This window comes from Rhinolophus ferrumequinum, chromosome 11, assembly GCF_004115265.2.
Source record: "Rhinolophus ferrumequinum isolate MPI-CBG mRhiFer1 chromosome 11, mRhiFer1_v1.p, whole genome shotgun sequence".
NCBI lineage: Eukaryota > Metazoa > Chordata > Mammalia > Chiroptera > Rhinolophidae > Rhinolophus > Rhinolophus ferrumequinum.
The window spans coordinates 2,781,946-2,796,155 of NC_046294.1; the positions used below are offsets into that span (position 1 = coordinate 2,781,946).

Genomic DNA, 14,210 nt, shown 5'->3' on the forward strand with positions numbered 1-14,210 from the left:
CACAGCAGAGGCAAGACGGACGGCCTGGAATGGGCCGCCGTGCGGTGGGACTCCAACTTTAATAAAGAATAATGAGGAAAATAAGGGGAGAATTAGAAAATCTTAAAGAACAGGGGAAGTTGTTAAGGAAAGCAACCGGCTAGGGCGTCAGGCCCTGGAAATTCAGACCAGCTGCAGCCTGGAGACCAGGCTGACTTGCGTGTCTGCAGGGTTAACCAGCGTGCTGCCGTGACAGCTTATCCAGATACCGTGGAAGTGGCAGTGATAACTCAAGCGGAGACGTGGAAGGGAGCTGATGGGGTGGGACCTCCTGCATGAAAGAGGGGCACATGGCAGGGGACACGTGCCTCGATCGGAAGATATTGTCTATCTTAGGGACAGACAAGAAGCCGCCCTGCTTAGAGGAGACCTGTCATGGCACTTCCTCTCCAGGAGCAGCTTGAGAGAGTGTGAGCGTCTCCCCAGCTCAAAAGAGACCTGGTTTCTAAAGCCCTGTCTGTGCCTACCCCGAAGGTTGGAGGGCATGTGGGGCTTGGTTAAAGGAAGGTGAACTTCCGAAGTTGTGGGTGGCAGTCAGGTGGGAAGCACCAGCCCCAGGGTCCCGGGACACCTGAAGGAGAGAGAAGGCTTAGCTCCATGCAGAATTTTATTCAGGTGAATGGTTTGCAAACTGAGAAACACAGCCTCTGGTGGAAATTGAAAGTGCGCTCTGCGGTGACAAAGGGGAAGCAGCTTTTATAGATAAAGTTCCCACCCTGTTTCCCAGTTGGTCCATTTTTATGCAAATGAGGAATCTGAATTGCAGACTTTTGATTGGTCCAAATGACACCACTCTGATTAATCAGAATCATGCATTCCGATTGGTCGTTATGGAGCCGCTCTGATTGGTCAGTATAAATGCAAGTGAGCATATGGCTGCACAGTTGCGATTGGACTGGGAAGGTCTCAGCCCATTGGTCCAACGACGATACCAGGAAGTCCCTTGAAAGGCTTGACTCAGCCGGCAGGACCACGTGCAGGGGGCTCACAGGAGCTCAGTCCGTGGCTTTTCCCTGAAACCCAGAGTGTGTGAGAGGCGGGCATGTCTCAGCAATGGCTACTGGCCCCTGGTTATGGATTTGGGCCCAGTTAACCACAAGGAGTCCTTCTTGGCAGATGTATTTGTTCCCGAGAATCACACCATCTGTGTCTAAAATCCATCATTCTTTACTTCAGTTGGCTTGTTGGACGCTTCCTGGCTCTGGTGCGTCTGTCTGTCCCCAACCACGTAACGAGGTGCCAGTTATGGCCGCCATACTCTGGGTTCGCAGCGTGCTTCGGCAGTCTGTGCTGTGGGTAACACGGAATTAGTCTTAGCCAAGGCCGAGAAAACCCCTTTTATTTAGCTCCCAACTTTCTGAACTGGCTCACTTCGAAACGAGGGGTTATAATGAAATCCTCCTCGTAAAATTGAAGGTTGTGCAGGACCTCAAGTCTGTGTCCCCAGGGCTCCTGGGTCCCCACTGCCCGCGAGAAGTTGTCATGAGAATGTGGGTCTGGGTGAATCTTGCCCAGCCCGGACCGAACGTGGAGGCTGCTTGATTTATCAGAAAGTCGTACCATCCCGACGTCCGGTCATTCACCCACATCTTCTAATTTATGATGAACCTGTCCACGCTCCCTGCTCCAGTCTCCAAATGTCCATTAGGAAGCTTTCGTCTGCACATAATAAAACCCCACTGATGGTAGCGGAGACCCCACTGGCAAGCCCAGCAGGGGCACCTCCAGGGTTTGTTCCACGGGCCAGTGCCATCTCTACAAGCCCCTGGGCCTTTCCCTCATGGTTACAAGACGGCAGCCACAGCTCCAGGCACCACATCCTCAGAACAAATCCTGTGCAGGAATAGAGAGGGAAAAGGCACCAGGAAGCACTCCTCTGAATCTCACTGTCAAGGAAAATCTTCCGCAGAGAACCTCAAGAGACATGCCCTTGGGTTTCTTTGGCCAAAACCCTGTCCTGTGACCACCCATAATTTCAGTAGAGGCTGAGAAAGCAAACATCCAAGTTTTCCAGCCTCTGTAGTGGGAAGCAGGCCAGGCGAAGGACCAGGAGTTGGGCATGCGCGAGGGACGTGTCTCAGTGCTGTGCCTCCAAGCACCATAGGCGTAGTCTCATGAGGGACAGCCGCAAGGGCCTCCTGGAAGCAGTGGCTGTTGAAGGGAGCTTTGAAGAATGAATAGGAGTTCAACACATGGAGAGAGCGAGCACAGAGAACGTATTCCAGGTAACACTATGAGTTCAAGAACAGCACACCTTGCTGTGCCCAGGAAGACTTCATTTGGCAGATGGCCCGTTCATTAAAACGGGGACTCATAAAGCACGGCACGTGCATAACTGAACAAGGTGGATATGTACACAGATGTTCCTGCACCGATTGGTAGGTGTTGGACCTCTCTTTGCTTATGACTCGGTCACCCCACTGCGCTCTCCTTGCTTGTGCTAACCAGCCCCGCGGCGTGAGGTCCACCACCTCCGGGTCTGGTGTTTGACGTGGAGCAGGACCTACCAGCAGAATCTTCTCGGTGCATCTGGGGTACTCTCTGGGCAGCTCCAGTATTGACAGGAAATCAGCGATTCCTTCTCCAGGACGTGCTGCTGAAGCCAACACCCCCCCCCCCCTTCCACATGTCTTTTCTCTCTGTCAATCATTGTCTAGGGTGGGGACTGCTTGCCACCTGGCCAGCAACCGACAGGTGCGAGGACGCCGTGTCCAGCCCCAGATAGCCTGGCTTTGCCTCCAGCTGTGTGCTCTTGTGTCCAGTTCCCTCATCCATAAAGTGGGGGCCATCACGGTGCCTACCTCCTGGAGTCACCTTGAGGAGACACCCCAAAAGTGCCCAAAGGCTGAACGTAATAATTATCATTACACTTATTACTAGTTAAGCCAGAGTTCAGATCTATCCCCACCTTGAGCCAACCCAGCATGAAAACCTAGAATCAGTCATGGGGAAAGCGTGAGGGGCGCAGGGGGCGTTTCTTTGTCTTTCAGAAAGGGTTCTCCGTATGATCCTTCTGAATTTTTCTAGGACATCTCACAGATGACCCCATTTCTAAAATGTGTTTTCTTTGTGTCTTCTCTGAAGCTCAGGTGTAGTGTCAAGCCAGGCACCTGTATACCGCAATGTAAGTGTGACGGGAGGATTCAGACTTTCTTAGTTTTTATTAGTGTACCTCCGTGTGGTTCATCTTGGGGCACTCGCACACACATATTATCGGTGTGTCGATTCGAGTGGCTTTAAAGCATTTGGAACGTGTCTTTAGAAACTATGGGCCACAAGCCAAATCCAGCCTGCTGCCTGTTTTTATAAATAAAGTTTTATTGGAACACAGCCATGCCCATGCATTTGCATAGTGTCATGGCTGCCTTTGGGGCCCTACTGGCAGAGCGAGTAATTGCAGCAGGGACCATATGGCCCACAAAGCCTGGAGTGTTTACTCTCTGGTCCTTTACAGAAGAGTTTGTCAACCCCTGATCTAGAACCTTCACAGAGCCCCTTTCAAAGGACTTATCACGGTGCTCCACGTGGAAACGTGCCTCCTTCCTGCTCTCAGGGACTTAGAAGTGCCCCTGTGTGCGGGCAGCCTCTGATCTAAGCGTCAGCGCCTAAAACAGGAGCAAGATACAGTAGTACCTCGGTTTTTGAATGTCTCCGTTGACGAACATTTCGGTTTACGAACGCCGTAACCCAGAAGTAAGTGCTTCAGTTTGCCAACACGCCTGGGAAGTCAAACATGTCACGCGGCTTCCGCTGAGTGCAAGATCCTGAGGCCCAGCTGTCGGCTGTTTTCGAACGTTTCAGAACTCGAACGGTCTTCCGGAATGGATCACGTTCGAAAACCGAGGTACCACTGTATTCTGTGGAGGGAGGTTGGTGGTCTAGAGGTGGCCGGGCCCTTCCCTTCAGCTGGGGCCTGGTCTGACTTTCACATGACCTCTCACCTTCTAAGTCACTGCCGGCTGGGCAGGTTGGCCTGGTGGAGAACTGGGGGTTCGGGGAGCCCTGCAGCCCCTCACCCACCCCAGGCTCAGCTTCCTCTCCAAAGCATTGAGTACCGCATGACATCACGCTCAGTCTGACTCCCATGAAAGGACACGGCTTCTGGATTTATAGCTTTTATAGCTGTGGGTGACGTCCACCTCCTCACCAGAGGGACTTGGGAACTGGCTTTTGAAGACAAGCCCGGTGGCCTGTCTGAAGGCCCACTTGACGTGCTCTTTTGGGGCCAGTTTTGAGACCCACCGATGGGGCAGGCCTGGCCTGTCGTTTTAGTTACCGAAGGAAGGAAAGTCACAAACTGCCGCTTCCTGTACTCTTAGCAAAATGCCAAGCCCTTGTACAGCTCCCCTGATTTTTGTTTTGTTTTGTTTTAAAGAACATTCAGTTCAGGGTCAAAGGGTGACATTTATGCGTTGGCCCTGCCCCTGGCCGAGCCACGTGACCCTGCACAAACCCTGTCCCCACTGACTTCATGGACTCCCCATGAAAATGACCCACCAGGCTACAAGGTGGGAAGGGTGGCAGACGGAAGCAGGGTGGAGGAATGCTTTAAATAGAGCTGTGGGTGCTGGGCTCTCTCCTGCAGGCAGTGTAACGGGGGGGCCACCACCTCTTCCGGGAGCAGCCTGGTTTTAACACTGAAAGCCCACGTCCCAGGAAACCCCTCCACCCCAGGCAGCCAGGAAGTGGATCACACCAACAGCGTCCTAGACGGGACACACGAGTCCCAGCTTAGGTTTCATGCGTTGAGTCAGTAAGCATTAATTAAGCTTTTCTGGTCTTCCATTTTGCAGTCAGGAAAACCTAGGCCCAGGGTGGGTGACGCTCCTGTCCAGGGTCCCCCTGCCAGCTCTTGGCAGAGCCAGAACTCAAAACATGGGTCTTCTCGCCTGCCCTCGGAGCACTCGCATGTTACTGGGAGAGCCAGAGACAGTAAGCAAACAAACAGATCGCACTTTCAAATATGGTGATTGACGAGAGGAAAATAAAGCAAAAGGAAGTGCTGAGAACCAAGGACACGAGGGCGTGTCTGGGCAGTAGGGAAGGCACCTCTTCGGAAGTGACCTTGGAGACCTGAGCAGTGTCAGCAGTGCAAAGGCACTGAGGCAGAGATGAGGTTGGCCTGTTAGAGGAAGAGTAGACATCAGCGTAGCTGGAACAGTCAGATTTAGGAGGAGGCAGGGCTTGGGTCAGATCACAAAGGGTCTTAGCCATGGTGGAGAATTTGGATTTTTATATCCAATTCTGATGGTAAGCCATTGGAGTACTTTAAGCAGGAGAGATGTGCTCTGATTTAAGATTTTTATAATAAAGAGTGAATTCAGGCAGACACCAATTTATATTAAAAATATATTTATACTTTAAGTTTTATATTAACATATGTATAATATAATATGTAATATTTTACATTGAAATAATATGATTTTATTACAAAAGTCTGGTGTTTTGCGTGTGAGGGTATTGACACCAACCAAGGTCATGGAGCTGTTTGGGTGAAGCTGGGGTCCCCATCTGGCCTTTCCCTTCCAAGGCAGCGGGGCTCCCTTTCAGACCGCATTTCCTTCCGGTCCTATCCACGGGGAGCGGGGATCACCTCCCGTCGTCATCCTGAGCACAGTTGAGCTGTATCTTTGTCATCTCCACCAGCCGTTCTTGGCAGGTAACACGCCTGGTAGTGTTTAGGAAATGTTTTGGGGTGATTTATTACCAAATAATGAGACAATTTAATTTCAGTCGTCTTTGCACATTATGGCTCCTGTTAGGAAAACCTCGCGTTGCCGATCATGTTCGCGATGGGGAGGAAAACGGGTGTGACGAAGGCTGGGCCGGGCGTCGTCTTAACTGCCTGTCTGAGACATGGCTCCCGTAAGACCGCCTCTCTCGGCGTGGGTGTGTGGGCTCCATGGGGACGGAGCCCAGCGTCCTCGCCCATGTAGCGTGAAATGACGCTGGCCCCTGCTCGTGCAGCAAGGTGGGCTCCCAGGAGCCGCATCAGTTGTGAATGAATCGCCCACATGCGTCATCTCCCCCACACAACGCAAACAGCCTTGCACAGATGTCTCTCAGAACAGCAAGATGTCCCCGGGCAGAGGGCCGCGTTTCCCCTGGGAACTGTGGCAGCCACCTCCCCGTACCAGCCAGGCGGGCAAGAGGGCAGCACCAAGTGCTCACCTGACCGGGAACCAGGAAGCAGGACGCAGGAGTGGCGGTGTGTGTGCCCAAGGCTAAGGGCCCGCCCGGCAGCAGCACGTGACTGATGACTCGGGGAGCCCTCCTGCGCACTCTCAGCCTCCACGCCTTCCCAAGGACGAGGCTGGCCCTGTCCCCACCGCCCGTGGAGCGGCCCTCTGTGCCACTGTGCAGCCAGTGCTACCGCGGTGAGCTGGGCCGCCGGCCCACGCCTGGCATCTCTGCCCAGCTGGGACACCTGTTGAGTCCCCGACCCCCCCTTGGAATGGCTGACGGGCTCTCTGTTTAGTCGCATCCTTTCTGATTGGCAGAGCCTGGAAATTTCTAGGACAGCCACTGCCATCCCCGGTCCCTGGAGCTCCCTCTTTCTAATAGTGTCCCAGTTCCTGCCTCTATCAGGTTGTCACCGAAATGCATTTACACGAGGAGAGATTTAGATGAGGCTTCTTCTCAGGCTTCCGTTTTCCGTGCCCTGGAGAAGGCGGGGTCCCCCGCCCACAGCGGCTCTGGGAAGGAGCTTTCCGTGGCGATGAATTCCCCTGTCTCTCTTACGGGAGTCCTCCCAGGGCCTCCCCAGACACCTGAGCTCTAGCGGCGCCAGCCCAGATCCAAACAAACATATTCAGCACACTCAGTGTGCCTCTCACCATAACAAATGCTGCGCCGAGTCTGATCCTTCCTGCCTTTGAACCCATCTATCTGCCCCTAAGTAGAACTCATTGCGGTGACTCCCCCAGCGGCTTCCGCGATTTCATCACCGTCGTCTGCATCCCCAGGAATTCTTTCCAAGTGAGGACATCTGACTTGCGAGTGGTTTCCATGTGCAGTGACATGTTCACGGACACGAAACGGAGCGAGTTGTGACGTTGACCCCGCATTAGATTTTGGAGATGCAGACTGATGTCCGTGTTTCCATTTCGTCTTTGGGTTTTGGAGCCAGTGGCTTGCGGGGCCAAGTTACTGAAATCGCCTGCAGACCTGAGGAGGGTCAATGTACCTGAGTCCAGGCTCCGCATCTGGTGCCTGTGGCCCCTCCTGCTGGCCTCAGGCACATCCTCCCCGGTCCGTGCCTCGTCTGACCGCAGCTCCTGCCCTGGGACCAGGCCATCCTGACCACCTGCCCTGTCGCTCCCTGCTTCATGCTCATGGTTAGGGAGAGTCAGCATCGTCGATGGCAGACGTGTGTGTGAATCATTTAGATGGAAACATGGTGCTGGGAACCAGTTCTTGCCACGTGTGCCAGTGAACCCTGGGTCATTCCAGTGGGATGCAGGCCTGGGTGGGATAAAAGCTGGGGGAAGGAGCAAGGGGACAGTTGCTTTCCTATCATTTTGGCCTTTGCGTGGTGCTGGGGAAGCATGGGCTGTCCCGGGCCTGGCTGAAGCTGCATCCCGCTCTCTCACCACCGGGCCAGTGTGTCCCCGGTGTGCAGGGGGCCGACACCCACGGCCGTCAGCTCATCCTGCCTCTCTTGTGCGCCGAACCTCCGTCCATGTGGTTCCATCTCTGCCTGGAATGTTCTCCTCTCCCTCCCCACTTGGCCTCTCCAGCCTCCCAGCCCCATTCATTCCCGCTCACGTGTGGGTCCCTCCTCCTACAGAAGGCCTCCGCCGCACTTCCAGTTCTCACAGCACCACGTCCTGCACACTGCTGTGACTAGTGGATTAATACTTGTCTTCTATTAATACTTGGATTAATACTTGAACAAATTACCACAGACTGGTGGCTTCAAGCAATAGAAATGGGTTCTCCCCCATTTCTGGTGGCCAGAAGTCTGAGATCCACGTGTGGCAGGGCACGCTCCCTCCAAAGGCCCTGGGGGGAGTCTTTCCTGCCTCCTCCTGCTTCCGGTGTTTGCCACGTGCTCTTGGCCTGTGGCTGCATCACTTCCCTCTCTGCCTCTGTCTTCACACACAGCCTTCTCCTCCGTGTCTCCGCGTTGCAAGTCTCCCTCTCTTTTCTTCGTATAAGGACCAGTCACTGGTTTTAGGGCTCTCGTTAAATCTAAGGTGATCTCATCTGCAAAGACCCTATTTCCGAATAAGTTCACATTCACAGATACAGGGGGATTAGGACTTAAGCGTAATCTTTTGGGGGGGCCACCATACAACCCACGACACCTGGCATCTGTACAGTGTGGGGGGCACTTTAATGCACCCCAGTGTAGCCGGAGCTGTGGACGGTGGGAAGGGGGGTAAGGTGTCCAGCCCTGCCAATGAGCAGACGGGGCCCGGTACCCAGCCCCTGACCTGACGTTGAGTAGGTGTTCAGTATTAAGGAACGGCTGCCTTAATTCACTGGTTAATGTGGTCGCTTAGTCACTGGCCCCACCCCCTCCTGACCTTAAGTCCCAGACCAAAACCAAGCCCCAGTGGAGCTGCGAGGAAATGTCGCTGTTTGACTTGACAGGGTGCTGTCCCAGCGGGGTCCCGAGTGCACCAGGTAAAGCCACCTAGGCTACCCCGGCTGCCCTCGGCTTCACAAGTTCAATGTCAGCCGTGGTCCTTCCCACATGGGGCAGGGCTCCTTCCCACCCCGGGGCCCCCACGCTCATGCGTCTCGGCCGCCCGGGACTGGCTTCCTGTGGCTCCATGTTTACACCTCCTCCAGGACCAGGTCTCGCTGCCAAGAGCACATGTTCAGTGACTGACCAGTCCTAAATGCCAGCTGTCATCACTGGCCCCTGCTACCTCCTGGGCCCAGGTGACGGGCAGCATTCTTTCAAGCCCATCGAGGCCCTGCTGGGAGAAGTGAACCTCGGGCCACAGTTCAAAGCCACTCGATGCCTGGCCTCCTATGGTCGTGCAAGGCAGGCACCAGGAGACCGTGAAAGGCCGGCCAGTGGGGTGTGGACCCCAATTTCTCAGGCCGGCCAGTGGGGTGGGGACCCCCATTTCTCAGAGGCCGGCCAGTGGCGTGGAGACCCCGATTTCTCAGGCGGCCTCCATGGGGTAAGGACCCCGGTTCCCAGGCCTGCCAGTGGCCTGTATGCCACCTCTCTATGAACTAGAATGCCGTTCCTCCAAGCACTTGACTTCCATTTGTGCCAAAATCGCCATCATAAGTACATGGTTCCGTGATGGCCATGATGTAGATGGTGTCCTCTGCAGGGGACTTTCACCGCCCTGCACTGCTGTACTTGGCAGGGCTGGACACCTACCCCCTTTACCTTCCACAGCTCCTGCTACATTGGGGTACATTAAAGTGCCCCCCACACTGTTGAGAACACATTTGGAGCGGGCACGGCTGGATTACACTTTTGTGTTTTAATCAACAAACACAGGTAGAATATCAGCAAGAGTAAACATGTCTCGTCGGGAGATCTGGCCAGCAGCGGGGCATGGTGTTTGCTCCCAGGGTGCCCCCAGCTAACGGGTCAGCGGGGCACAGGGGCCGTGTCAGAGGCTTGACAAGGCTCGAATGGACCCTGGGGGAGAGAATGTGTGACGCTCCCCCACAGTGGGAGGTTTGGGCCGGATGGCTTCTGCCCGGGTCACAGGGCCTGTGAGTTGTCCAGCCCTGGGGGCGGGCGTAGCAGGCAAAGGGAACATGACACCTACAGCCGTGGCGTGTTCCGAGGACCCAGGGTGTGAGGAGTTGGGTAAGGCTGACTCAGCACATTTCAGGGGAGACTGACTGTGACCGTGGTCCGTGGTCCCAGGCAGCAAGGGGCAGGTGCAGCGGGGTGTGGCGGGCCCACTTTGGGGTGGGCTGTTGTTTCACGAGGACCCGCCCCCAGGGAGCAGGTGGCCGTGACTTCCCCAGGCTCCCCAGGTCAGCAGCAGTGCCGAGGTTGAGCCCCAGTGAAGTGGGGTCGCAGGCGTCTGGGCTGCATCTCGAGGACCCATCTGCTGGTGTGGGACAGGGTGTCTAGGGCTGAGGTCAGGGTGGCCTCGGGATCTCGGGGTTCAACACGGCCCCGCAGCCTCACACAGAAGCCACATCAGTGCCATAGCTTCCGGACATGCGTGTGTCTGTCGTCTTGAGACCATTTTTAGATTCTGAAACCAGCAGAAAGAGCGCCCTGAGAGTTCCTAATCTCCAGGAAGCTTCCTCCTGAGGCCCAGGGTGTGGGGTTCCCAGTCTGACCGGTAGGGGGGAGAGAAGGGTGCAGGCAAAACTAGATGTCAGCTCCTGTTTTAAGGGACCGACCCTTCCGTTCGCGTTTCCCGTGGTTTTTCATGGGCTGCTACAGAAAGTGTAAGTTTCTAGGCCCGGGCTGACCTTTCTGCTTCGTCTCGGGCTTCCTGGGCCGGCCTAGCCGCGTGCAGTAGTACTCCACAGAGCTGAGCTGCTCCTGCCCTGGGTACGGCTGGGAACCGGGGTGTCCCTAAGTTGAAACCTCCTTCGGTCCTTCCTTGGGCTGCCTCCCCTGCCACCCCTGTTCTCTCCTGGTTTCACACCCATTTGGTTCCATCCTACAGACATCGTGGGGTGCGTTGTGCTATGCTGGGTGCTCTGGGTGTCTGGGGGTGAGCTGCAAGATGAGGGCACTGCCTTTCAGGACTCCATGTCTCCTGGGGGTTTCGTCCCTAGAGGGCATGTGGGGGTGCTTACGGGCAGATGCCCTGTGTTCGGGGGTCGGGGGAGTCTTGTCCTACTGGTTCCTCCAAGTCTCTACGAGGCAGGTACAATGCTAGACGGTGCTGGTGGGGTCACAGGCTCTGGGAAGCGAAGCCAGCAAATGGCTGAATTGGGATTCAGACCCAGGTCTGCTATGAATGACAGACAGGTCGTGATGGGCAGGCAGCAGGGACTCAGCAAACAGGACGTGGCCAGCAGACTGCAGGGCAAGGCGGTGGCAGTCACAGGGATGAGTCAGAAAGTTCTTAGGCGGGTCAGGACTTGCTGAGAGGGGTAAGCCGGGCTCGGGAGGGGGCTCTGTGGTCAGCCCAGAAACGGTCCTTACGGGAGGAGGACAGGTGAGCACGTGTAAACACCCGCCCTGCTCTGGGTGGTTGCTGGGTGCCTGCGCTGGGATTGGTTCATTCATGGCCACAAGGCATGTCTACTGTTGTGCCCATTTTGCAGAGCGGGACCCTGAGGCTCTGAAGGTCATAGTGACCTTCGGGTCAGAGCAGAGCTAGGGTTTGAGTTGAGCTCTCTATGATGCCAGTGCCACCTTTGCCCACCAGGACAGAATGCCCCTGCCCCTGTTTGGTCAGTGGGGAGGGGGCCAATAAGTGCCCGGCCAGCTGCACTGTCCCTAGCAAGGGGGTGAGGGCACGGCTGGTAGGAAATGTGCAGGTCGTCTGCGAGGCGCGTGAAGCCCAAGGCAGGTCCGGGCAGCATTTGATCCTGTGGGCAGAGTTGGGCCACGGAAGGGCTGTGTGCTTGGCGCTGGGCAGAGGCGGGTGCTGGGGGCCACGTGTGTCCCCAGGGAGAGCAGGCTCAGGACCCTCTGAGATTTGGGGGGCTTTTTGCCAGCGGCTACTCATGCGTACAAAAGTGCAAGAGCAAAAGACTGTGCCTTGGGCAGCTGGGGCCCTTGGGGAGCCTTTCCCTGGAGGAGGGGACAGGAGCCGGTCGTGGGGTTTGTACCTGCCGGGCACCAAGTGAACCACAGGGCCAGGGTGGCCCTCCCCCTGAGAGTGTTAAAGGTGGTGGTGGGACAGCATTTTGTGCCTGCGTTCTGGCTGGGGAGGCCTGGGAGAGGATCTGATCCCCGCAGAGCCCCTGCCTTCCCCCACCTACTCCTGTGGTTCCAGGTCTGGCTAACGGCCAGGCCTGCTGCGGTTCCAGATGGCAGGTCAGGGGATGGCTCCCTGGGACTCTCGCGTTCCCCCATACCATCACGGGTATCGACACATCTAACCTCACCAGATTCCCGGGAGGCCTGCGGCTTGTTCTCACTGCCTTGTAATGTGAAGGGAAACTGAGGTTAGAGAGCCCTGGGACTCACTAAGTGTTAGGCAGGGCGGCAGCTGCGTGACCCCGCCGGCTCCTGACCTTGCTTCGGATCTTGTGTGGTGGGCTGTGCCATCATGGCCGAGTTCCCAGAACGGGGGCTCCCTGCCCGTGGCAGGCTGTCCCGAGAGTGGGAGGTAGAGCGAGCGCCCAGGGACTGACTGAACTGCCCTCCCGAGTTGTTAGACCACACTGGACCGGTCATCCTGGATGGCATGGTCTGCCAGATGTCAAGGTGTGTGTCCCCACTGTGCCGGCCCTTCTCTGGAAGACAGTCACCTGGCAAGTTCCTTTTTTCACAACCGTCTGATGCAGGGGGCAGGGGGCAGGGGTCAGGAGTGGGTCAGGATATGTGCCCCCCTCCAGCTGTGTCCCCCCGCGTCTCTGAAGCTCCTCTGCCTCATCTGCGCCATGGAAGCTGCCCACCACCTTGTCCGAGCGCCCCTGCCCCTCCTCTCCCAGGGGTCCCCAATCTGGCTTGGCCGTGCTGCTCCCAGGTGTCTGCATACTGGGGCCACGTGCTTCCTGCCGGCGGCAAATCCAGTGCTGGGAAAAGCTGACCATCAGTTGCCTGGGACTCGGAGTCCGTCAGTATGTCCCATCGCAAGCTCTCTGTGTCCCCCGGCCTACGCCTCAGACAGAAGACTGCTGGGTTCTTCCAGGCCCGCTGCAGCCTTTCCATGGGGGGTCTTCTGGGGGTGGGGGTCTTCTGCTCATGCCCAGTCCTCCCATCCAGCCCCTTAGGACCCTGGAGAAAGCCTGTCTTCCGTGCCTCCACCCCCCACACACACACAGGCCTCCAGCTCCAGCTCCTCACTTACTCCCGGGCAGCCCCCCACAGTGGGGCAGGGCCAGGGCTTGCAGCCGGCCTGGCCTGCTGGGAAGTCCACTTCGGTCCTGCACCCGGTGCTTCCGGGGTTGGATAACCATGTGGCAAAGCGCCCTTCCTGTAAGTGACAGCAGCTGATGCAAAGTTGGGCCTTTGGGTTTCTTTCCTTAAAAAAAAAAAAAAAAATGCTGTGCCAAGAGGCAGACGGTGTGGCTTTAGATCGTCTCTCAGAGGGGGAGCCCGGGCCCCCTTCTCCCCATCCCCACGTCATCATCCCCCAAGGGAGGCCGAGTCCCAGCACCACCGCTGGCCCTGGTGGAGTGACCTGCCTCCTGCTGGAAGCCCCCGCCCCTCCACCAGCCTGCAGTTTGTCTGCGCGGGTGACGCTGCTGACTGGACGGACAAGAGGGAGGGGTCGCTGTGTCTCCTGGTGCCGGCTCACGCAGGGAGCAAATAGAATCTGATTTTTTTAAAAAACCTCTTCAAGAAGAAGGAAAAAAAAAAAAAAGCAAAAGTGCTGCCTCATTTCTCCTCCGGCTGATTTCATTTGCTCCCTGGCAGATGCCTCCGGCCGGGGCTCCTTAGCGCACGGCGGGCGGGCGCTCCTCGCGGCCGCTCACTCTCCCTGCTTTCCGGTGCCTGGAGCCAGCCCGCCCAGCCAGCGCCCGGGCCTCCCCACCATGTATGACTCCTTCCTCCCGCTCACTCCGGCTCTGCCTCTGCCTGGCCCCCCCTCCGAGCCCCATTGTGCCGTGCCCGCCTATCCCGTTAGCCCCCCCCCTGGCTGCCTCGCTCCTCCTGCGCCCTGTGCTGCTTGCTCCCTCCGTGCTGCCCGGATCCCGCGAGCCGGCTGATTAATTGGCTCCGATGATGAGCGTCCCAGTCGGAGGAGCCGCCACGGTGATGATGACGGGTCACAATAATGGTCGCTATCCCCGGACTTCTCTCTGCAGTGACTGCATCATCCAAGACAAGACGGTGGTCCTGCAGAAAAGGGACAATGAGGGCTTCGGGTTTGTCCTGCGAGGGGCGAAAGGTAAGAGCCGCTGGGCCCAGCCTGGCTGCATTCACATGTCGCGTGTGCGTGTGTGTGTGTGTGTGTGTGTGTGTGTGTGCACGCCTGTAGGAAAGACGCTCCCCAGCCCCGAAAGCAGCCTTTTTCCTGGGGGCACTTGGTTGCTAGGCAACCGTGTTCCTTAACTGCTGCCTACTCAGAGAACCCCAGGGCCTCCTTTAGGAATATTTT

At 56.7% G+C, this 14,210-nt stretch overlaps 1 protein-coding gene across 1 annotated transcript in view; it reads left to right on the top strand.

The window, feature by feature from the left end:
• SHANK2 (SH3 and multiple ankyrin repeat domains 2) overlaps positions 1-14,210 on the top strand; it is a 471,028-nt gene that overhangs the window by 317,561 nt on the left and 139,257 nt on the right. The window contains 1 exon segment of the mRNA XM_033119735.1: positions 13,918-14,000. Coding sequence (XP_032975626.1) covers positions 13,918-14,000 — 83 coding nt within the window.